The 23,000-nt window shown below is 45.0% G+C and overlaps 1 protein-coding gene across 1 annotated transcript in view; it reads left to right on the top strand.

Annotated features, from left to right (window-relative positions):
* MYT1 (myelin transcription factor 1) overlaps positions 1-23,000 on the top strand; it is a 196,453-nt gene that overhangs the window by 83,737 nt on the left and 89,716 nt on the right. Inside the window, exons 6-10 of the mRNA XM_058176713.1 lie at positions 952-1,205; positions 4,148-4,216; positions 4,262-5,011; positions 13,872-14,006; positions 21,168-21,258. Coding sequence (XP_058032696.1) covers positions 952-1,205; positions 4,148-4,216; positions 4,262-5,011; positions 13,872-14,006; positions 21,168-21,258 — 1,299 coding nt within the window. The remainder of the gene's footprint in view (positions 1-951; positions 1,206-4,147; positions 4,217-4,261; positions 5,012-13,871; positions 14,007-21,167; positions 21,259-23,000) is intronic.

The raw sequence follows: 23,000 nt of genomic DNA, 5'->3' as shown, positions 1-23,000 counted from the left end.
CTTCTTCTTTCTCTCTTTCTCTTTCTCTTCTTGCTTTCTGTTTCTGTTTCTCTCTTTCTCTTTCCCTCTTTCTCTCTCTCTTCCTCTTCCTCTTTCTGTTTCTCTCTCTCTCTCTCTTCCTCTCTCTTTCTCTTCTCTTGTTCTTCTTCTTCCTCTCTGTTTCTATTTCTTTTCTTCTCTATTTCCCTCTCTTTCTCTTCCTCTTTCTCTCTCTCTCTTCTCTTCCTCTTTCTGTTCTCTCTCTCTCTCTCTTCCTCTCTCTTTCTCTTCTCTTGTTCTTCTTCTTCCTCTCTGTTTCTATTTCTTTTCTTCTCTATTTCCCTCTCTTTCTCTTCCTCTTCCTCTCTTTTGTTTCTGTTTCTCTCTCCTCCTCCTCCCTCTCTTTTGTTTCTTTCTTTCTCTTTCTTCTCTTCCTCTTCCTCTCTGTTTCTCTCTCCCCTCTTCCTCTCTCTTTTGCTTTCTGTTTTTCTCTCTTTTTTCTTTGTCTCTCTGTCTCTCTCTCTCTCTTTCTTTTTCTCTTCCTCTCTTTCTGTTTCTCTTTCTCTCTCGCTTTCTTCCCCTCTCTTTGTTTCTGTTTTTCTCTTCTTTCTCTTCCTCTTATTCTTCCTCTCTCTCTTTCTCTTCTCGCTTTCTCTTCCTCTCTGTCTGTTTCTGTTTCTCTCTCCTCCTCCTCCCCCCCACTCTTTTGTTTCTTTCTCTTTCTTTCTCTTCCTCTCTGTTTCTCTCTCTCCCTCTCCCTCTCTTTCTGTTTTTCTTTCTCTCTTTTTTTCTTTCTCTCTCTCTCTTTGTCTCTCTCTCTCTTTCTTTTTTCCCCTCTCTTTCTGTTTCTCTTTCTCTCTCGCTTTCTCTTCCCCTCTCTTTCTGTTTCTGTTTTTCTCTCTTCTTTCTCTTCCTCTTATTCTTCCTCTCTCTCTCTCTTCCTCTTCCTCTTCCTCTTCCTCCTCCTCCTAGTTTACAAAGCTGCCCTCTGGCGAAGAAGAGGAAACTTCAACACGTAGAAGCAGGGCACCTGGCGCCCAAGAGGAAGTCGCATCCCTTGAAGCTCAGCCTTGACGAGGGCTACAATGTGGACAGTGATGGGAGCGAAGAGGCCGAAGCCAAGCAGGACTCTGTGACGGACGATTCCGAAGGCACCCTGGAAGAGGAAGACGAGGGAGAAGCCCTGGCCCAAAAGGAGGCATCCAGCAGCCCTCCCTTGGAAGAAGGTGCGGGGGTTGCTTCTGATCATGTCGACGCTGTATAGGTAGCCCTCGACTTAACGACCAGAATGGGGATCTGAATTTCCATCCCAAAACCAAGATGGGACTTCAGGGACCAGAATTTCCGTTGCTAAGAATAGAATAGAATAGAGTAGAATTTTTATTGGCCAAGTGTGATTGGACACACAAGGAATTTGTCTTGGTGCATATGCTCTCAGTGTACATAAAAGAAAAGATATGTTCATCAAGGTACAACATTTACAACACAAATGATGGTCAATATATCAATATAAATCATAAGGATTTCCAGCAACAAGTTATAGTCATACAATCATAAATGGAAAGAGATTGGTGATGGGAACTATGAAACGATTAATAGTAGTGCAGATTCAGTAAATAGTTTGACAGTGTTGATGGAATTGTTTGTTTAGCAGAGTGATGGCCTTCGGGAAAAAACTGTTCTTGTGTCTAGTTGTTCTGTTGTGCAGTGCTCTATAGCGTCGTTTTGAGGGTAGGAGTTGAAACAGTTTATGTCCAGGATGCGAGGGGTCTGTAAATATTTTCACGGCCCTCTTCTTGATTCGTGCACTATACAGGTCCTCAATGGAAGGCAGGTTGGTAGCAATTATTTATTTAAGTGAGGCAGCTGTTAAGGGATTTGTGCCTCGTTGGATGACCTTCGTTGCCATGGTTGTTAAACGAATCGCCTGGTCGCTAAGCAACCCCAATTCCCCACCCACCTCCGTTGGCTTTGCTTGCAAATCACAGATGGAGATCACATGCAACTGTCCTATAAACATGCTAGTGGCCGAGTATGTCTGAATTTTGATCGCATGACGGTGGGGAATGGTGCGATGGTCATAAGTTTGAGGACTAGTCATAAGTCAGTTTTTTAGGGCCATCGTAACTTCAGAAGGTTACTAAACGAATGGTTGTTAAGTCCAGGAACAGCTGCAATAGCTCCTCTAAATCAAGTTTCTCCAACCTTGGCCATTTTAAGCCTGGAGGACTGCTTTGCTGGCTGGGGAATTCTGGGAGTTGAAGTCCTCCAGGCTTAAAATGGCCAAAGTTGGGGAGCCCTGCTCTAAATAATATGTTCTTACGTTCTTCATTCAAAAAATTAAGAATGGAGCTACATTTTGAGAAGTCCTTGGTGCCCTCGGAGCTGGGTTGTTTTCTTGCAGGCGTTTCATGACCCAACGATGTAACATCAGTGATAGTAAGAAATGGGGTTCGCTCTCAATTTATACACATAGTCCTCAATGTACGACCACTACCATTGAGCCCCAAATTGATGTGGCTAAGTGAGAAATTTGTTAAGTGAGTTTGGCCCCATTTTGTGACTTTTCTCGCCACATTTGTTAATGCCGTTCTTAAATTAGTACCACGGTTGTTAAGTGAACTCTGGCTTCCACCCTGACGTTTGCTGGTCCGAAAGGGGACCGAAGGGGATCACATGACCTTGGGACGTTGCAGCCGTCATAAATGTGAGTCGGTTGTGAAGCATCCAAATGTAAATCGCGTGCGCGTGGGGTTGCTGCCATGGTCGTAAGTGTGAAAAGCAGTCACAAATCACTTTTTTCCGTGCCCTTGTGACTTTGAACGGTCACTATATGAACTGTTGTTAAGTCCAGGATTCCCTGTATTCTAACAGATTGTGCTATCAGTGTTGTTGGGAGAAACCTTGGAGGTTCTTCAGTTGGGCTCCTAGACCACTCCCACCAACACTGATAGGGCAAGCAACTAGAATATATAATGAGAGCAGGTCCTACTCCCTTCTAGAACTGATGATGTTACCTAGTTGGGTCATGAAACGTCTGCAAAACCACCAAACTCAGAGAGCACCGAAGACCCCACTGTCCTCTTCTTCCTCCTCCTCCTCCTCTTCCTCTTCCTCCTCCTCCTCCTTCTCCCTCCACTTCACAAACACCCCTCCCTTCTAGCACTGATGATGTTACCTAGTTGGGTCATGAAACGTCTGTAAGAAAACCACCAAGCTCAGAGAGCACCAAAGACCCCACTGCCCTCCTCTTCCTCCTCCTCCTCCTCCTCCTCCTTCTCCCTTCACTCCACAAACACTCCTCCCTTCTAGCACTGATGGCAAGAAAACTACCAAGTTCAGAGAGCACCAAGAGCACCACTGTCCTCTTCCCCCCTCCTCCCCCTCTTCCTCTTCCTCCTCCTCCCTCCTTCCCTCCCTCCACTCCACAAACACCCCTCCCTTCTAGCGCTGATGATGTTACCTAGTTGGGTCATGAAACGTCTGTAAGAAAACCACCAAGTTCAGACAGTACCAAAGATCCCACTGTCCTCCCCTCCTCCTCCTCTTCCTCCTCCCTCTCCCCCTCCTCCTCTTCCTCCTCCTCCCTCCCTCCTTCCGTCCCTCCACTCCACAAACACCCCTCCCTTCTAGCGCTGATGATGTTATCTAGTTGGGTCATGAAACGTTGGCAAAAAAACGACCAAGTTCAGAGAGCACCAAAGACTCCACTGTCCTCCTCCTTCGCCTTCTCCTCCTCCTCCCTCCCTCCTCCTCCTTTCCACAAACACCCCTCCCTTCTAGCGCTGATGATGTTACCTAGTTGGGTCATGAAACGTCTGTAAGAAAACCACCAAGTTCAGACAGTACCAAAGATCCCACTGTCCTCCCCTCCTCCTCCTCTTCCTCCTCCTCCCTCCCTCCTTCCATCCCTCCACTCCACAAACACCCCTCCCTTCTAGCACTGATGATGTTACCTAGTTGGGTCATGAAACGTCGGCAAGAACACCCCCAAGCTCAGAGAGCACCAAGGACGCCCCAGAGTCTCCCTGTACTTGCTATCCCCCTTGCCGTGCAAAAGCCTCACACACCAACACAACAGACACAAAAGTAGGGACACGCTTCCCATCCCACCCCACCCCATTGCTCTTACAACCATTTTCAAGAAATCATTCTCTTTTCAACCCAGGCCAAAGAACGGAAGGAACTCTCGCCTCTAAACGGCCAGTGTCGGAAAGCGAAGGCGAGGTCTCCAGCAGCGGGGGAAATCCCAGGCACTTGCTCTGCGAAGGAGCGACGGAAGAAGAAGAAGAAGAGGAGGAGGAGGAGGAGGAAGAGGAGGAGGAGGAGGAAGAAGAAGAGGAAGAGGAAGAAGAGGAAGAAGCGGTTGCGGAGGAATGCGAAAAGGAGATCATCATCCATACAGAAGATGCCGAAGAAGTCATCGAGGTCACCAGCGAAAGGAGCAGTGACTTGTGCCTGGAACATCGGGAGGATGAGGCGAGCTGTGAGGACTCGTGCAAACTCCAAAAAGAGGAGGAGGAAGAAGAGGAGGAGGAGGAGGAGGAGGAAGAAGAAGAAGAAGACCATGAAGAAGAAGAAGAGGAGGAGGAGGAAGAAGAGGAGGAGGAGGAAGAAGAAGAAGAATACGAAGAGGAGGAGGAGGAAGAGGAGGAAGAGGAAGTGATGGCTGATGTCATCTGCCAAGAAGCACCTCACACGTCTCAGGGCAGCCCCCAAACTCACTGTGAACGGCAGGCGGTCGACCCCAAGCCGGAATATTCCGTCATTGTGGAGGTGAGGTCGGACGATGAAAAGGATGACGACACCCACTCGCAGAAGTCCACCGTGACCGACGAGTCCGAAATGTACGATATGATGACGCGGGGGAACCTGGGCCTGTTGGAGCAGGCCATCGCCCTGAAAGCGGAACAGGTCAAGGTGGTGAGGGAGCCCGGGCAGCAGGTGACGGGAGAGCACGCGAAACATTTCCAAGCGGAGGAGAAGCAGAACAAGACCTTGGACTCCATCAGGAAGAACTATTACAGCAAAGGTAAGAAGAGAGTCGGCTCCGCGCGTTAAAGACGCTGAGCTTTCCAGCTGGAAAGCGAAGCAGCCTGGGTTTGAGACCCGAGCGTGCGAGACGGGGTGAGCGCCTGTTCTTTCCTCAGCTCCTTTTGGCCACGGTTGTTAAACGAATTGATGCTGTTGTTAAGCGAATCATGTCATTAAAAGGAATCCGGCTTCCCCCTATCAACTTTGCTTGTTGGAAACCTCCTGGGAAGGTTGGAAATGGTGGTCGTGAGGCCTGGGGGACACTGCAACGGTCATAAATCAATGTCGGCAAACAGCAGCCCTAGCGAACCACTAGTTCCCTTAACAACTTTGGGGTTCTCTTATTGACTGTGTTGCTCGCTTAACAACAGTGGCGGCTGCTTTATTATTGATTTATTTAGAATAGAATAGAATAGAATAGAATAGAATAGAATAGAATAGAATAGAATAGAATAGAATAGAATAGAATAGAATAGAATAGAATTTTTTATTGGCCAAGTGTGATTGGACACACAAGGAATTTGTCTTGGTGCATAAGCTCTCGGTGTACATAAAAGAAAAGATACCTTCATCAAGGTACAACATTTACAACACAATTGATGGTCAATATATCAATATAAATCATAAGGATTGCCAGCAACAAAGTTACAGTCATGCAGTCATAAGTGGAAAGAGATTGGTGATGGGAACGATGAGAAGATCAATAGTAGTGCAGATTTAGTAAATAGTTTGACAGTGTTGAGGGAATTATTTGTTTAGCAGAGTGATGGCCTTCGGGAAGAAACTGTTCTTGTGTCTAGTTGTTCTGGTGTGCAGTGCTCTATAGCGTCGTTTTGAGCGTAGGAGTTGAAACAGTTTATGTCCTGGATGCGAGGGATCTGCAAATATTTTCACGGCCCTCTTCTTGATTCGTGCAGTATACAGGTCCTCAATGGAAGGCAGGTTGGTAGCAATTGTGTTTTCTGCAGTTCTAATTATCATCTGAAGTTTATGTCTTTCTTGTTGGGTTACAGAACCAAACCAGACAGTTATAGAGGTGCAAATGACAGACTCAATAATCCAGCCTTTAGGATGTTACAAATTACAAATAGCTCAAAGGCGGCGACCATATCCAACAACACAACTTCCTCCTCCTATTTTCCCCACAACAACAATCCTGTGAGATGGGTTGGGCTGAGAGAGAACGACTGGCCCAAAGACACCCAGCCGGCTTTCATGCCAAAAAGTGGGATTTATGACAACTTATGACTGTGATGGGCAGACTCCGTTGTGGTTGTAAATTGAGGATTACCTGTAGCCTGGGTAAAGGTTTAGTATAACTCCCTGACACCACCGGTTAACCCTATTTCCTGATAATGAGAAGAATAAACCAGTGGAACAGCTTGCCACCAGAAGTTGTGGGTGCTCCATCTCTGGAGGTTTTTAAGAAGAGACTGGACAGTCACTTGTCTGAAATGGGGTAGGGCTGTGATAGCCTTCTTTGTGGGCACATGGGCCATCACTAGCTGCTCTTCTGGTTTTTAGGCACCGGAGCACCAGAAAACTGCCTGAAAACGGCCATTTTTGTCGGAAAACGGCCACTCTGTCTTCGGGCTGTTTCAGGGCTGTTTCACGCCATTTTCACACCATTTTGGAGCTGTCTTCGGGCTGTTTCAGGGCTGTTTCACGCCATTTTCACACCATTTTTTGACTGTTTTGAGGCTGTTTTTCAGACCATTTTCAGGCTGTTTTTCGAGCCATTTTCAGGCCAATTTCAGGGTCATTTCAGGCTGCTTTTCAGACTGTTTTGAGGCCATTTGGGGGCTGCTTTCAGGACCGTTTCAAATTGTTCTTAGGTTGTTTTCAGGATGAAAAAGGCCTGGAAAACAGCCTAAAAGTGCCCCCCAAAACAGCTAAAAAACAGGAATCCACATGCTGACCAGCCGATCTTTGGGTTTCCAGCACTCTGGCGCGCACACGGGCACACATTCACGCCAGTGGTGGGTTTCAAAAATTTTCACTACCAGTTCTGTGGGTGTGGCTCGGTGGGCGTGGCATGGCTTGGTGGGCGTGGCTTGGCGGTTATGGCAAGGGAAGGATACTGTAAAATCTCCATTCCCACCCCACTCCAGGGGAAGGTTACTGCAAAATCCCCATTTCCTCCCAATCAACTGGGACTCGGGAGGCAGAGAATAGATGGGGTCGGGGGCCAGTCAGAATTTTTACTAGCGGTTCTCCGAACTACTCAAAGTTTCCACTACTGGTTCTCCAGAACTGGTCAGAACCTGCTGAAACCCACCTCTGATTCAAACGCTTGCATGTGCATTCCAGTTTCGGCACTCGGTGTCACTGGTATAGGGTCTCCTTGCTTCAGCAGGGGGTTGGACTAGAAGACCTCCAAGGTCCCTTCCAACTCTGTTATTCTGATAAGGAGCAAGTCTCCAGAGCCTTACTTATTATACCTCGATTCCCACGGCTGTGGGTTTTTTTGTTGTTTTTTCCTGACGGGAAACCGGAGACCGGAGTTAAATAGACATTTGAGTTAATAAACGGAGGCAACTTTTGCAGTTTGATGTCTGTAGGGTTCCAGTTCAATCGCGGAAACTCTTCCTGGCCGCAGAAGACGAGAGCTTGTAGGGCTGCGCGAAAGCTTTCAAAGGACGTTTCACTTCGACGCTGCCGGCAGCACAGCTTCAAAGCTGCTTTGAGAAGTTAAGGAAAGTAAATGAAAGGACGCTCTTAAAGGAGAGAGGAAACGGCTGGGTGGGTCCGTTTGGCACAGCTACTCAGGGAACCAGGAAAGGCTTCCCAGCAAAGGACAGAGGTCCTTTCGGAGTCTCAGGAAGAAGTGGAGGAAGCCGCAGAAGGGATGAAAAGGCGTCCCAGGAAGGCGATTTGTTTTTATCATCACTGCCATCTTGATGAGGCAAATAATGGGACTTTCCCACCACCGTGTGTCTTGCTGAGCCAAAACATTGTTCCTTTGTGGAGGCTAGTTAACAGATTAACAGAGTTGGAGGGACCTTATAGGTCATCTAGGCCAACCTCACTCCCGGCCCAAGCAGGAAACCCTACAGGAGAATGTAGATCTATCTATCTATCTATCTATCTATCTATCTATCTATCTATCTATCTATCTATCTATCTATCTATCTATCTATCTATCTATCATCTATCTATCATCTACATCTATCTATCATCTACATCTATCTATCGTATCTATTGTATCTATCTATCTATCATCTACATCTATCTATCTATCATCTACATCTATCTATCTATCATCTACATCTATCTATCTATCATCTATCTATCATCTACATCTATCTGTCTATCTATCTATCTATCTATCTATCTATCTATCTATCTATCATCTATCTATTATCTACATCTATCTATCTATCATCTACATCTATCTATCTATCATCTACATCTATCTATCTATCATCTACATCTATCTATCTATCATCTATCTATCATCTATCTATCATCTATCTATCATCTACATCTGTCTATCTATCTATCTATCTATCTATCTATCTATCTATCTATCTATCTATCTATCATCTATCTATTATCTACATCTATCTATCTATCATCTACATCTATCTATCATCTACATCTATCTATCGTATCTATCGTATCTATCTATCTATCTATCATCTACATCTATCTATCATCTATCTATCATCTATCATCTATCTATCATCTACATCTATCTATCTATCTATCTATCTATCTATCTATCATCTATCTATTATCTACATCTATCTATCTATCATCTACATCTATCTATCTATCATCTACATCTATCTATCTATCATCTACATCTATCTATCTTCTACATCTCTATCTATCTATCTATATCTATCTATCTATCTATCATCTATCTATCATCTATCTATCATCTACATCTATCTATCATCTACATCTATCTATCATCTACATCTATCTATCGTATCTATCTATCTATCTATCTATCTATCTATCTATCTATCTATCATCTACATCTATCTATCATCTACATCTATCTATCATCTACATCTATCTATCTATCTATCTATCTATCATCTACATCTATCTATCTATCTATCTATCTATCTATCTATCTATCTATCTATCTATCTATCTATCTATCATCTATCTATCATCTACATCTATCTATCGTATCTATCTATCTATCTATCTATCTATCTATCTATCATCTACATCTATCTATCATCTACATCTATCTATCGTATCTATCTATCTATCTATCTATCTATCATCTACATCTATCTATCATCTACATCTATCTATCTATCTATCTATCTATCTATCTATCTATCTATCTATCTATCATCTACATCTATCTATCATCTACATCTATCTATCGTATCTATCTATCTATCTATCTATCTATCTATCTATCTATCTATCTATCTATCTATCATCTACATCTATCTATCATCTACATCTATCTATCTATCTATCTATTTATCTATCTATCTATCTATCTATCTATCTATCTATCATCTACATCTATCTATCTATCTATCTATCATCTACATCTATCTATCGTATCTATCTATCTATCTATCTATCTATCTATCTATCTATCTATCTATCTATCATCTACATCTATCTATCATCTACATCTATCTATCGTATCTATCTATCTATCTATCTATCTATCTATCTATCTATCTATCTATCTATCATCTACATCTATCTATCATCTACATCTATCTATCTATCTATCTATCTATCTATCTATCTATCTATCTATCATCCACATCTATCTATCTATCTATCATCTACATCCATCTCTCTCTCTCTCTCTCCTATCTATCTATCTATCACCCACATCTCTCTATCTATCATCTATCTATCATCTACATCTATCTATCTATCTATCTATCTAAATCTATCATCTACATCTATCTATCATCTACATCTATCTATCTATCTATCTATCTATCTATCTATCTATCTATCTATCTATCTATCATCCACATCTATCTATCTATCATCTACATCCATCTCTCTCTCTCTCTCTCTCTCCTATCTATCTATCTATCACCCACATCTCTCTATCTATCATCTATCTATCTATCTATCTATCTATCTATCTATCTATCTATCTATCTATCTATCTATCTATCTCTATCATTTACATCTATCTGTCTGTCTGTCTATCTATCCATCCAGAAGTGGGCTTTACATAATTTAACAATAGATTCGCCCAGAATTGAAAATATCATCTATCATCTCATCTATCTATCATCTATCATCTGCATCTATCTATCATCTACATGCACGCTGTTTCAAAAACACAGTAATTTATTTATTTATTTATTTATTTTGTCACAACATCATACAAAAAGATTATATAGTATATACACATATAAACATATATAGGAAGAAGAAAAGAAAAACAATAGGACAGGAACGGTAGGCACGTTTGTGCGCTTATGCACGCCCCTTATGGTCCTCTTAGGAATGGGGTGAGGTCAATAGTAGAAAGTTTTTGGTTAAAGCTTTTAGGATTATGAGAAGAGACTACAGAGTCAGGTAAAGTATTCCAAGCACTGATGATTCTGTTGCAGAAGTCATATTTTCTGCAATCTAGATTAAAGCGGTTTACATTAAGTTTAAATCTATTGGTTGCTCTTGTATTTATTGCAATTAAAGCTGAAGTAGTCTTTGACAGGAAGGACATTACAATAGATGATTCTGTGAGTTAAACTTAAGTCTTGTCGAAGGCGACGGAGTTCCAAGTTTTCTAAGCCTAGGATTTCAAGTCTGGTGGGATAAGGTATTTTGTTGTTTTCAGAGGAATGGAGAACTCTTCTTGTAAAATATTTCTGGACACGTTCAATTGTATTGATGTCAGAGATGTGGTGAGGGTTCCAAACAGGTGAGCTGTATTCTAGAATTGGTCTAGCAAATGTTTTATATGCTCTGGTTAGTAGTGTGGTGTTTTAGGAAAAGAAGCTACGCAAAATTAGGTTTACAACTCTTAGAGCTTTTTTTGTAATTGTACACTGTAATTGCAGTGGGCTTTGGCACTTAGATCATTTATTTATTTTATTTATTTATTTATTGTTCACATTTATATACCGCCCTATCTCCCTAGGGACTCAGGGCGGTTCACAGGCACTTAAAAATACATATAAATACAAACTAAAATAACAAGTAAAAAACTTATTCCATAGCCGAATTGTTAAAAACCATATAAATAATAAAACCCATTTAAAACCATAAATTTAAAATCTAATCCAGTCCCGTGCAGATAAATAAGTGTGTTTTAAGCTCGCGACGGAAGGTTCGGAGGTCCGGAAGTTGACGAAGTCCTGGAGGGAGTTCGTTCCAGAGGGTGGGAGCCCCCACAGAGAAGGCCCTTCCCCTGGGTGTCACCAGACGGCACTGCCTAGCTGACGGCACCCTGAGGAGTCCCTCTCTGTGAGAGCGCACGGGTCGGTGAGAGGTATTTGGTAGCAGTAGGCGGTCCCATAAATAGCCCGGCCCTATGCCATGGAGCGCTTTAAAGATTGTCACCAAAACCTTGAAGCGCACCCGGAAGGCCACAGGTAGCCAGTGCAGTCTGCGCAGGATAGGTGTCACGCGGGAGCCATGAGGAGCTCCCTCTATCACCCGCGCAGCCGTATTCTGGACTAACTGAAGCCTCCGGATGCCCCTCAAGGGGAGCCCCATGTAGAGAGCATTGCAGTAATCCAGACGAGGCGTCACGAGGGCGTGAGTGACCGTGCATAAGGCATCCTGGTCTAGAAAGGGGCGCAACTGGCGCACCAGGCGAACCTGGTGGAAAGCTCTCCTGGAGACGGCCGCCAAATGATCTTCAAAAGACAGCCGTTCATCCAGGAGGACGCCCAGGTTGCGCACCCTTTCCATCGGGGCCAATGACTCGCCCCCAACAGTCAGCCGTGGACTCAGCTGACTGTACCGGGATGCCGGCATCCACAGCCACTCTGTCACACTTTGACATGAAAACTCCAAGGTCTTTAACGGGATGGGGGTCATCTGTAAGGTAATGTCCATCTAGTGTGTACTTAGTTTTTGGGTTCTTTTTTCCTATATGTAAGACTGAGCATTTGCTGGTTGAAATTTGGAGTTGCCAATTTTTAGACCAAGTGGTTAGATGATCAAGGTCGTTTTGAATGTTAGAAGTATATAATAGATCTGCTCTTCTATATTTTATTACATTGCTAAGATCATTAATGTATAGAATAAAGAGTGTTGGTCCAAGAACGCTGCCTTGAGGAACGCCACTCTTGACAGGAACAGGATTTGATAAAGCATTGCCAATTTTGACCACTTGTTGTCTGTTAGACAGAAAAGCAGATATCCATTTGTGGAGGGGTCCTGAGATGCCATAGGATGTTAGAGGACGGGATAGCTTCGCTCATGTGCGCGCTGTGTCAAACATGGTGATAGTATAGGACGGGATAGTGCCGGGGTGGGTGTGTGGGCCCAGTTGCTGGCCGTAACTACCAGTTCAAGGTGCCAGTCCGAACCAGCCGAATCCCACCCCTCTATCTGTCTGTCTGTCTGTCCGTCCTTCTGTCAGTCCACCCACCCATCCATTTATCCATCCATTTATATCCCACCTTTATTATTTTTACAAATAACTCAAAGCAAATGAACATATCCAACACACCTTCCTCTCCTATTTCCCCTGCAACAACCACCCTGTGAGGTGGGCTGGGATGAGCGAGAATGACTGGTCCACAGTCACTCAGATGCCTTTCACAGCTAAGGTGGGTCTAGAACTCTACCATCTCCTGCTGACTTTTTTCCCAAAGTCATACAATTAGGTTTCATCCCTAAAACCGGATTAGAATTCACAATCTCCTAGTGACTGGCCAAAAGTCAGCCACGCAGCTTTCACACCTAAGGCAGGACTAGAACTCACAGTTTCCTGATGATTGATCCAAAGTCATCCATTTGCCTTTCATGCCTAAGGCAGGACTAGAACTCACAGTCTCTCGCTTTCTAGCTCCGTACCTTTACCATTAGACCAAATTCTCCCTCCTCTCTCTCTCCCCCCTCCCTCTCTCCATCTCTCCCTCTCTGTCACCCTCCCTCTCTCTCTTTCCCTCCCTCCCTCTCTCTCTCCATCTCTCCCTCTCTCTGTCTGTCACCCTCCCTCTCTCTCTTTCTCTCTCCCTCCCTCTCTCCCTCCTCTCTCTCTCTTCCTCCTCCTCCCTCCCTGCCTCTGTTTCTCTTTCTCTCCCTCCTCCTCTCCCTCCTCCCTTTCTCTCTCCCTCCCTCTCTCTCCATCTCTCCTCTCTGTCTGTCACCCTCCCTCTCCTCTCTCTCCCTCCCTCCTCTCTCCTCCCTCCTCCCTCCTCCCTCTGTCTCTGTCTGTCCCTCCTCTCTCCCCTTTCCTCCTCCTCTCTTTCCTCCCTCCTCCTCTCTCTCTCCCTCCCTCTCTCCTCTCTCTCTCTGTCTGTCACCTCCTCTCTCTCTCCTCCCTCTCTTTCCTCCTCCTCCCTCCTCCCTCTGTCTCTGTCTGTCACCTCCTCTCTCTCCTCTCTCCCTCCTCCCTCTCTCTCCATCTCTCCTCTCTGTCTGTCACCCTCCCTCTCTTTCTTCCTCCCTCCCTCCCTCTCTCTCCCTCCCTCCCTCTGTCTCTGTCTGTCACCCTCCCTCCCTCTCTCCCTCTCTCTCTTTCCCTCCCTCCCTCTCTCTCTCTCTGTCTCCCTCCCTCTCTCCCCCCTTTCCCTCCCTCCCTCTCTCTCTCTCCCTCCCTCCCTCCCTCCTTTTGTTCAGGCAAAAAAATGATTGCAGATGACTGGACAGGTTTCTTGGATCAGCCCTGCCTGTCTAAATCTTATCGTAAGGTCCTTTATACACCCTCTTCCTTCATTTTCTAGATTCTTCAAGACCCGAGAAGCGTGAAATCAAATGTCCCACTCCAGGCTGTGATGGCACCGGTCATGTCACAGGACTCTATCCTCACCATCGCAGCTTGTCTGGTTGCCCGCACAAAGACAGGATTCCACCGGAGAGTAAGTGCGTCTTAAAATCCACGAGGTGGCAGTAACCGTTAGCGGACTTCTTATGAAACAGCTGTTTGCAAGATAAATCCTCAAAGTGCAACCATTCATCTAGTGCAGGGGTCTCCAACCTTGGCAACTTTAAGACTGGTGGACTTCAACTCCCAGAATTCTTTGCTCCCAGAAAGCTTCGCTGGCTGAGGAATTCTGGGGGTCGAAGTCCACAAGTCTTAAAGTTGTCACGGTTGGAGAGCCCTGATCTAGTGGCCAAGGGTTTGTTTGTTTTTTGCCGCGGTTGTTAAGTGAATCACTGCAGTTCTTAAGTGAATCACACGATCCTTCAATGGATCCGCTTCCCCTATTGACTCAGCTTCTTGGAAGCCGGTTGGGAAGGCCACCAAAAGGAAATCACATGACCCCGGGACACTGAAGATGTTATAAGCACAGGTGGTCCTCGACTTACCACAATTGAGCCCAGAAGTAATGTTGCTCGGTGAGAAATTTGTTATGTGAGTTGGTTATGTCCATTTTACAACTTTTCTTGCCACATTTGTTAAGTGAATCGCCGCAGTTGTTAAATGAGCAACACGGTTGTTAAGTGAATCTGGCTTCCCCGTCAACTTTGCTGGTCAGAAGGTCGCAAAAGGGGGTCATGTGAGCTCCCACTCCGCCTCCCAGGATGCTGCAACCGTCATAAACATGAACCCCTTGTCAAGCATCTGAATGTAAATCATGTGGCCATGGGGATGCTCCAAACGGTTGTAAGTGTGAAAAATTGGTCATAAGTCACATTTTTCAGCGACGTTGTAACTTCAAAGAGTCACTAAATGAACAGTGGTAAGTTGTGGACTTACCTGTACATGCCGATTTGAGAAACACTTCAGTTCTGGTCATGTGATTGTGGGAATGCTACAATGATTGTAAGTGCAAGGACCAGTTGTAAGTCATTTTTTTTCAGTGTAAATTGAGGAGCCCTTGTCATTTGATTTATTTTCTTCCAAGCTGATCCTCAGAGAAGATTGTGAGATTAAAGTATATACAGGTAGCCCTTTTTTTTTAAAATTTACATTTATATCCCGCCCTTCTCCGAAGACTCAGGGCGGCTTACAGTGTGTAAGGCAATAGTCTCATTCTATTTGTATATTTACAAAGTCAACTTATTGCCCCCCCAACAATCTGGGTCCTCATTTTACCTACCTTATAAAGGAGGGAAGGCTGAGTCAACCTTGGGCCTGGTGGGACTAGAACCTGCAGTAATTGTAGGCAGCTGTGTTTTAATAACAGGCTTCTTACAGCCTGAGCCACACCGCGGCCCTTGACCACAGCTGAGCTCAAAATTTCTCTTGCTAAGCAAGACAAATGAATTTTGCCCCATTTTATGTCGTTTCTTGCTACGGTTGTTAAGTGAATCGTTGCGGTTCTTAAGCCCGGTTGTTAAGTGAATCTGGCTTCCCCATTGACTTTGTTTGTCAGGTGATCACATGACCCTGGGACACTGCAGCCTTCATGAATATGAGTCAATTAGTTGCCAAGTGCCTGAATTTTGATTGTGTGGGGAATCCGGGGTGGGATTCAGCCGGTTCGGACCGGTTCGGGAGAACCGGATGTTAATTTTAATCTGGTTCGCCAAACCGGTAATTGCAAGGACTGGCTGACCCCACCCACCCACCCTTCCCCATCCCTCCCAGGAGTCTCCACGCAGCCCATTTTGGATGCCAGGTAAGTGCAGCACCTGCGTAAAGGCTCTGGGAGGGTGAAAAACGGGCCTGGAAGCCCGGAAACTGACCCGTTTCTGGCCTCCAGAGGGCCTTTGGAAGGCCTACAGAGCCTGGGGGAGGCTGTTTTTACCCTCCTGGAGGCTCAGGGAAAGCCTCCGGAGCCTAGGGAGGGCAAAAATCCCTTCCCCACCCCCTCTGCTGTGACGCAGGAAGCTGACTAGGCCACGCCCCCATGGCCACGCCCACCCAGCAACCGGGCACAGAGCCGGTTGCTAAAATTTTTCAATGCTTCGAAGTTCATAAATGTCAAAAATAACCATAAGCTGGTTTTTTCCCAGTGCCATTGTAACTTTGAATGGTCACTAAATGAACGGTTATAAATTGAGGACTATCTGTGCTAGATGGATAGAATGTGAGTCTAGGCCAGGGGTCTGCAAACTTGGCTCTTTTAAGACTTGTGGACTTCAACTCCCAGAGTTCCTCAGCCAGCTGGCTGAGGAACTCTGGGAGTTGAAGTCCACAAGTCTTAAAAGAGCCAAGTTTGCAGACCCCTGGTCTAAGGCCTACTTTTAGAAAAAATGAGGATTTTCCTCATAAAAGGGTGAATGGGGGATAGCAGAGGCTCATTACTGAGCCTGGATGAAGAATCCTCTAGCAAAAACGTCCGGGGTATCCTCAATTTATATATTTTATTGCTTATTGAAATTTATTTCAGCCGCCCAACCTCAATAGGCTCTTGCCTTGGGATAAATCAGCAACTTCATCTGTACTGAGGCCTATAAAATGCAACAGAAGAAGAAGAAGGACCAAAAAAAGCAATATTTTTCTTCATCTCAACCTATTTGGAGAGAAAGTTGAATAGGCCAGTGCTGGGAGATTTTAAATTTTAATAAGACAGTGTGGAACGGAAGAGTTTCATTTTACCTTTTTCTCACCAAAGGGGAAATATTTGCTATTTCTGAGTCTAAAATAATTTCTTTTTATCATTCTCAAGAAAGAAGGTGTGAGCTTATGAAAAAAAATAACAATAACAAAACAATCTGTCATATCGGTTCATTTCAAAGGCTGCAGAGCCACAAAAGAGAGGGGGAGAGAGAGAAAGAACATTGGCCGTTTATTTCCTCACGGGTAAATGAAAAACAAAAATAAGGTCAAGTGCTGTTCTTTTGAAAGACGTTTTTCTTTATTTTCAAGGTTATCTTCGCAAAAGGCGGTGAGATTAGAATATGTATGTTTGTATTAAAGAATCAGACATTTGAAATAAATATATGGAAAGCCAATCCCTTGAACCAGAGAACAAATCTGGCTTCATTGCAGGAAGAGAACTGGATGACTTCTTTGTCTGTCTATTCTATCTATCTATCTATCAATCAACCTATCTATCTATTTATCATTTCATCCTCTCTCTCTATCATCTCTTCTCATATCTATCATTTCTCCCTCCATTATTATCATCCATCCATCATTTATCATCTATCATTTATCATCCATCAATCTATCTATCTATCATCTATCTATCCGTCATCTATCTATATTACCTCATCCTCTCTCTATCATCTCTTCTCATATCTATCATTTCTCCCTCTATCATCAATCATTTATCTAATATCTATGTATCGATCTAGCTATCATCTCATCCTCTCTCTCTATCATCTATCTTATCTCTGTTCTTGCCTGCCAGCCTAGCTATCTATCCGTCTATCTATCTATCCGTCTATCTATCTATCTGTCTATCTATCTATCTATCTATCTATCTATCTATCTATCTATCTATCTATTCATCCTCTCTCCCTCTATCTTCTCGTATCTATTATTTCTCATTCTATCATCTATCATCCCTCCCTCCATCCATCCATCCATTCATCATTTGTCATTTATCTATCTTCAGTCATCCATCTGTCATCTATTTGTCTGTCTGTCTGTCTGTCTGTCTATCTATCTATATCTATCTATCTATCTATCTATCTATCTATCTATCTATCTATCATCTCATCCTCTTTCTATCATCTCTTCTCATAACTATCATTCCTCCCTCTATCATCTATCATCCATCCATTTATCATCTATCTTTTATCATCCATCAATCATCTATCTATCTATCTATCTATCTATCTATCTATCTATCTATCTATCTATCTGTCATCTATCTATATCATCTCATCCTCTCTCTCTATCATCTCTTCTCATATCTATCATTTCTCCCTCTATCATCTATCTAATATCTATTTTTGTATCTATCTAGCTATCATCTCATCTTCTCTCTCTATCATCTATCTTATCTCTATCCTTGCCTGCCTACCTATCTATCTATCCGTCTATCCGTCTATCTATCTATCTTTCTATCAATTCATCCTCTCTCCCTCTATCATCTTCTCGTATCTATTATTTCTCATTCTATCATCTATCATCCCTCCCTCCCTCCCTCCATCCATCCATCATTTGTCATTTATTTATCATCTGTCATCTATTTGTCTGTCTATCTATCTATCTATCTATCTATCTATCTATCTATCTATCTATCTATCTATCTATCTATCATCTCATCCTCTCTCCCTCTATCTTCTCATATCTATCATTTCTCCCTCTATCATCTGTCATCCCTCCATCCATCTATCAGTTATCATCTATATCTATCATCAGTCATCCGTCATCTATCTATCTATCTATCTATCTATCTATCTATCTATCTATCTATCATCTATCTATCTATCTATTTTTTATAAATAAAAATAGAATAACAGAGTTGGAAGGGACCTTGTAGGTCATCTAGCCCAACCACCGCCCAAGCAGGAGACCCTACACCATTTTTGACAGATGGCATTCCGATCTCCTCTGGAAAGCTTCCAGGGATGAAGCTCCCACAATTTCTGAATAATAGAATAATAACAGAATAACAGAGTTGGAAGGGACCTTGTAGATCATCTAGTCCAACATCCCACTCCATCCAAGCAGGAGACCCTACATCATTTCTGACAAATGACCTTCCAGTCTCTTCATGAAAGCCTCCAGTGATGAAGCTCCTACAATACCTGAAGGCAGCTTCAGTTCCATTGCTTGATTGTTCTCACTGTCAGAAAATTCCTCCTTCCTTCTAAGTCAGGGGTCTGCAAACGTGGCTCTTTTAAGACTTGTGGACTGCAACTCCCAGAGTTCCTCAGCCAGCTGTGCTGGCTGAGGAATTCTGGGAGTTGAAGTCCACAAGTCTTAAAAGAGCCACGTTTGCAGACCCCTGTTCTAGGTTGAATCTCTCCTTGATCAGTTTCCATCCATTATTTTTTTGCCTGATCTTCAGGTGCTGTGGGAAATGCATTCTTATTGATCCAATAAGAAGCCAACTGAAAAGTTAATCTAGAAATTGCAGGTTCAAAGGCTATATCCTTAACAACTAGGCATAGGTAGTCCTTAACTTATGACCAGTCACTTAGCGACAGTTCGAAGTCATGTTGGACTCCACGAAAGGTACTTATAATCCAGTGCCGAAGTCCCAATGGATGCACACCTGGTTCACACTGGTTCACACCTGGTTCAAGGCATTGGCTTTCCATCTACCTGTCATGTCCCACTCCCACTCCGACGCACGAGTCAAGGAAGTCGGTAACAGACTTGGCAACGAAGCCTTTGCAACTTGTCAAGTTCCTTCGAGATTTATCAGGGCAGGCAGGAGTCCAAGTTGTGACTTCAGCGATAGAGTCCGATATCAGCAAACTAGCTAAGACTTTGCTTGACTCAAGGTTGGAATGCCAAAAGCGGGTCCTTTATATAGTATGTGGGGTGTGGCTCCATGACTCAGCATTTATCCAGGCCTGCCCCACCCCTCCTTCTGCTGGCGTCGTCTCTCAGATCTCCGGAAGCGAGGATCCTCCCACTTGAATTGTCTTCAGCTGGATCTGCTGTCACTAATTCCAGCACCTGGCTGGCTTCCTCTGAAGGCTGAGCCAAAGTAACACATGCTGTATGAGTGAGGTTTATCAGGCTTGTCCTTTCACTCCTGGAATCTTCTCTGGGCTTGGGGCCAGGGCCGGGGGCTGGAGGCATGACAAGCCGTTCATCTTCATTATCAGACTCGGAGTCTGATAACAGGCCCGGTTGGAGATGGGAGGGGCCCGGCTGAGGAGAGAAGGGAGGACGAGTCACAACACTACCTATCTCAAACCTCGGATTCTTTAAAACCAACATACATATTTTTCACCTCGCTGCCTTTTGTGAAAATCACCTTGGAAGTAAAGAAAAAAGAATAGCACTCTTGCACTTATTTTTGTTTTTCATTTACCCGTGAGGAAATAAATAACTAATGTTCCTTTCTCTCGGGGGTTTTTTTGGCAGAGGAGTGGGTGTCTTGCCTTCAGAAGTTGTGGGTGCTCCATCACTGGAGGTTTTCAAAAAGAGATGGGAGAACCATTTGTCTGGAATGGTATAGGACAGGGGTGTCAAACTCGATTTCATTGGGGGCTGCATCAGGGTAGTATTTGACCTCGAGGGGCCGGAGTGGGCATGGCTAGCTTGGTGTCACTCTTGTCGGGTGGGAGGGCGCCTGTGGTGGCCTGTGCCAGCAAAAACAGGTTCCTGAGCTCCATTTTCGGCCACGACGGCCTCCGTCTGCCAGGGAAAGTGGAGCTCCATTTTCCCTGGCAGGGGGCTGCAGGAGGCCGTCGCGGCTGAAAGCGGAGTCTGGGATGACCGCGCATGGCCCTCTCGAGCTACGTTTTCTCTGGCAGATGGCTGCAGGAGGCTGTCGCGGCCAAAAATGGAGTCTGGGATGGCTGCGCATGGCCCTCTTGAGCTACGTTTTCCCTGGCAGAGGACTGCAGGAGGCCGTCACAGCTGAAAACAGAGTCTTGGAGGGCCTCGCATGGCCCTCCCGAGCTACGTTTTCTCTGGCAGATGGCTGCAGGAGGCCGTCGCGGCCAAAAATGGAGTCTGGGATGGCTGCGCATGGCCCTCCCGAGCTACGTTTTCCCTGGCAGAGGACTGCAGGAGGCCGTCACAGCTGAAAACAGAGTCTTGGAGGGCCTCGCATGGCCCTCCCAAGCTCCGTTTTCCCTGGCAGTCAGCTGCAGGAGGCCGTTGCGGCCAAAAATGGAGTCTGGAAGGGCCACAAATGCCACTCCTGAGCTACATTTTCCCTGGCAGCCGGCTGCAGGAGGCCGTTGTGGCCGAAAACGGAATCTGGGAGAGCCTCGCATGGCCCTCCCGAGCTCTGTTTTCACTGGCAGAGGCACCATGGGCCAGTCCTTCTCTGTTTCCAGGGCGGCTCCACGGGCCAGATCTAAGCACCCCATGGGCCAGATCCGGCCCCTGGCCCTTCAGTTTGACACCCCTGGTATAGGGTTTCCTGCTGGAGCAGGAGGTTGGACTAGAAGACCTCCAAAGTCCCTTCCAACTCTGTTATTCTGCTACTTCTTTTATTATTGCTATGATGCTCACCTTTCTCATCGTTTTCTTCTTCATTCTCAAGTCCTGGCCATGCACGAGAATGTATTAAAATGCCCAACACCTGGATGCACCGGACAGGGCCATGTAAATAGCAACCGCAATACTCACCGAAGGTATGTGATTTATTTATTTTTCCTGCCCTATCCGAGGAATTTGAAATAATGGATGAAGCAGCTGTATATTTAACAAACATGATTAGCTAATTGGGACAGCAATTGAACAGGAGGAAGGAAAACTCAGAAAAGGACTGGAAACAGAGTGGCATCAGAAATTCTCTTGCATTTTTGTCTTGTCTGTGTTGCATTAATTTGCACGAACACACACAAAATTACAGGTAGTCCTTGACTTACGATCACCACTGAGCCCAAAACCTCTGTTACTAAGTGAAACATTTGTTAAGCGAGTTCACCCCGCTTTCGGACCCTCTTGTCATGGTTGTTAACTGAATCACGGCACTTGTTAAATTAGTAACACGGTCGTTAAGTGAATCCCCATTGACTCTTGCTTGTCAGAAGGTCACAAAAGTTGATCACGTGACCCCCCCTGGGACACTATGACCGTCATAGATACGAGTCCATTGCCAACTGCCTGAATTTTGATCAGGGATGTTGCAATGGTCCTAAAGTGTGAAAACTGGTCATAATTCACTTTTTCCAGGGCCATTGTAACTTTGAACAGTCACTAAATGAACTGTTGTAAGTCGAGGATTACCTATATCTCTGGAAAAAAGAGCTTTTAGGAAGTCTTATATGGCGAATCTTTTCGGCACCAAGCACCAAAAAGGGAACAATTCATGTGTGTCAGGGCCGCAGCCAGGAAGAGGAACTGCCCAGGGGGCATGCGCGCGCCGGATAAAGTACTTCCGGTTTCTGCCAGCAAGTCTTCCAGTTACTGCTGCACATGCGCACATGCCGATCAGCTGGCCGCTGTTGTGACCAAGGCCCAAGTAGTGATTACTAAACACAATTCAGTCCTCAACAAACTTATTTTATTAAAGCAGCTGAGAATTCATTCATCCTCAGCTTCGTCCAAAACAAAATTCTTAATAACCTGTCCTGTCGGCCTTATCACCAACCTTTGATGTCTTTGGCAACCTGCCAAAGGCTTTTCTTGGCAAAAACCCCACAAAGTTCAAGAGATGCTGACAAGAAGCACGGGAATCAACGTTGCTTTTCTACAAAGAACCCAACGGCTCATTGCTGCTCTTTTAAGCCTTATGGGAGGAGCCAATCATCTCCTGGCCTTACTCCTGAGTTGTCCTTTTTTCTTCAGCTGCTCTTGTCTTCTGGCAGTTCTTCGCTTGCGTGCACTAGGAAGAGGCTCCTCCTGTTCCTCTGCCTTTCTGCTGTCCGCCCCTGGAAGCTCCGGAGTCTGCGCATCGCTCCCAGATGGCCCTGGCCCCATCTCTGCCTCCGATGCAGAGCCCACATCCGGGCCTTCCCCTGACTCCAGAACTGACCGATTGTCCTCTCCAGCCTCCTCACTGTCTGACTTTGTTGCCAGATCCGCAGATTGCTGGCAGACCACAACAGCCGCCCACATGTCCACAGCACACATGCTCACGCAAATGTGTGTCTGCCCAGATGCTTCCAGCCGAAGAGGAGGAATCCACAGTTCTGCATTGGGGGGAGGAAGTGTTGATCTCGGACTTTTGAGATGGGAGGGGCCAGAATGAGGGCCAGCACCAATGAGAATTCTCCCTGCATGAGCGTCATCCGTCTCCAGGCAGAGTCCTTTGGGACTTCACCTGAAGGAGGCGAGACAGTTCTGCGGAGAGAGAGAAGCAAAGAAAGTGGGAGGAGGGATCTTGGCCTGAACTTGCGCGTCTTCTGTGCACGGAACTCTCTCCTCCAGT

The sequence above is a fragment of the Ahaetulla prasina genome, chromosome 3, assembly GCF_028640845.1.
Source record: "Ahaetulla prasina isolate Xishuangbanna chromosome 3, ASM2864084v1, whole genome shotgun sequence".
Taxonomy (NCBI): Eukaryota; Metazoa; Chordata; class Lepidosauria; order Squamata; family Colubridae; genus Ahaetulla; species Ahaetulla prasina.
Note: the sequence above shows the minus strand (reverse complement) of the source record. Positions and strands in the feature narration are given on the sequence as shown.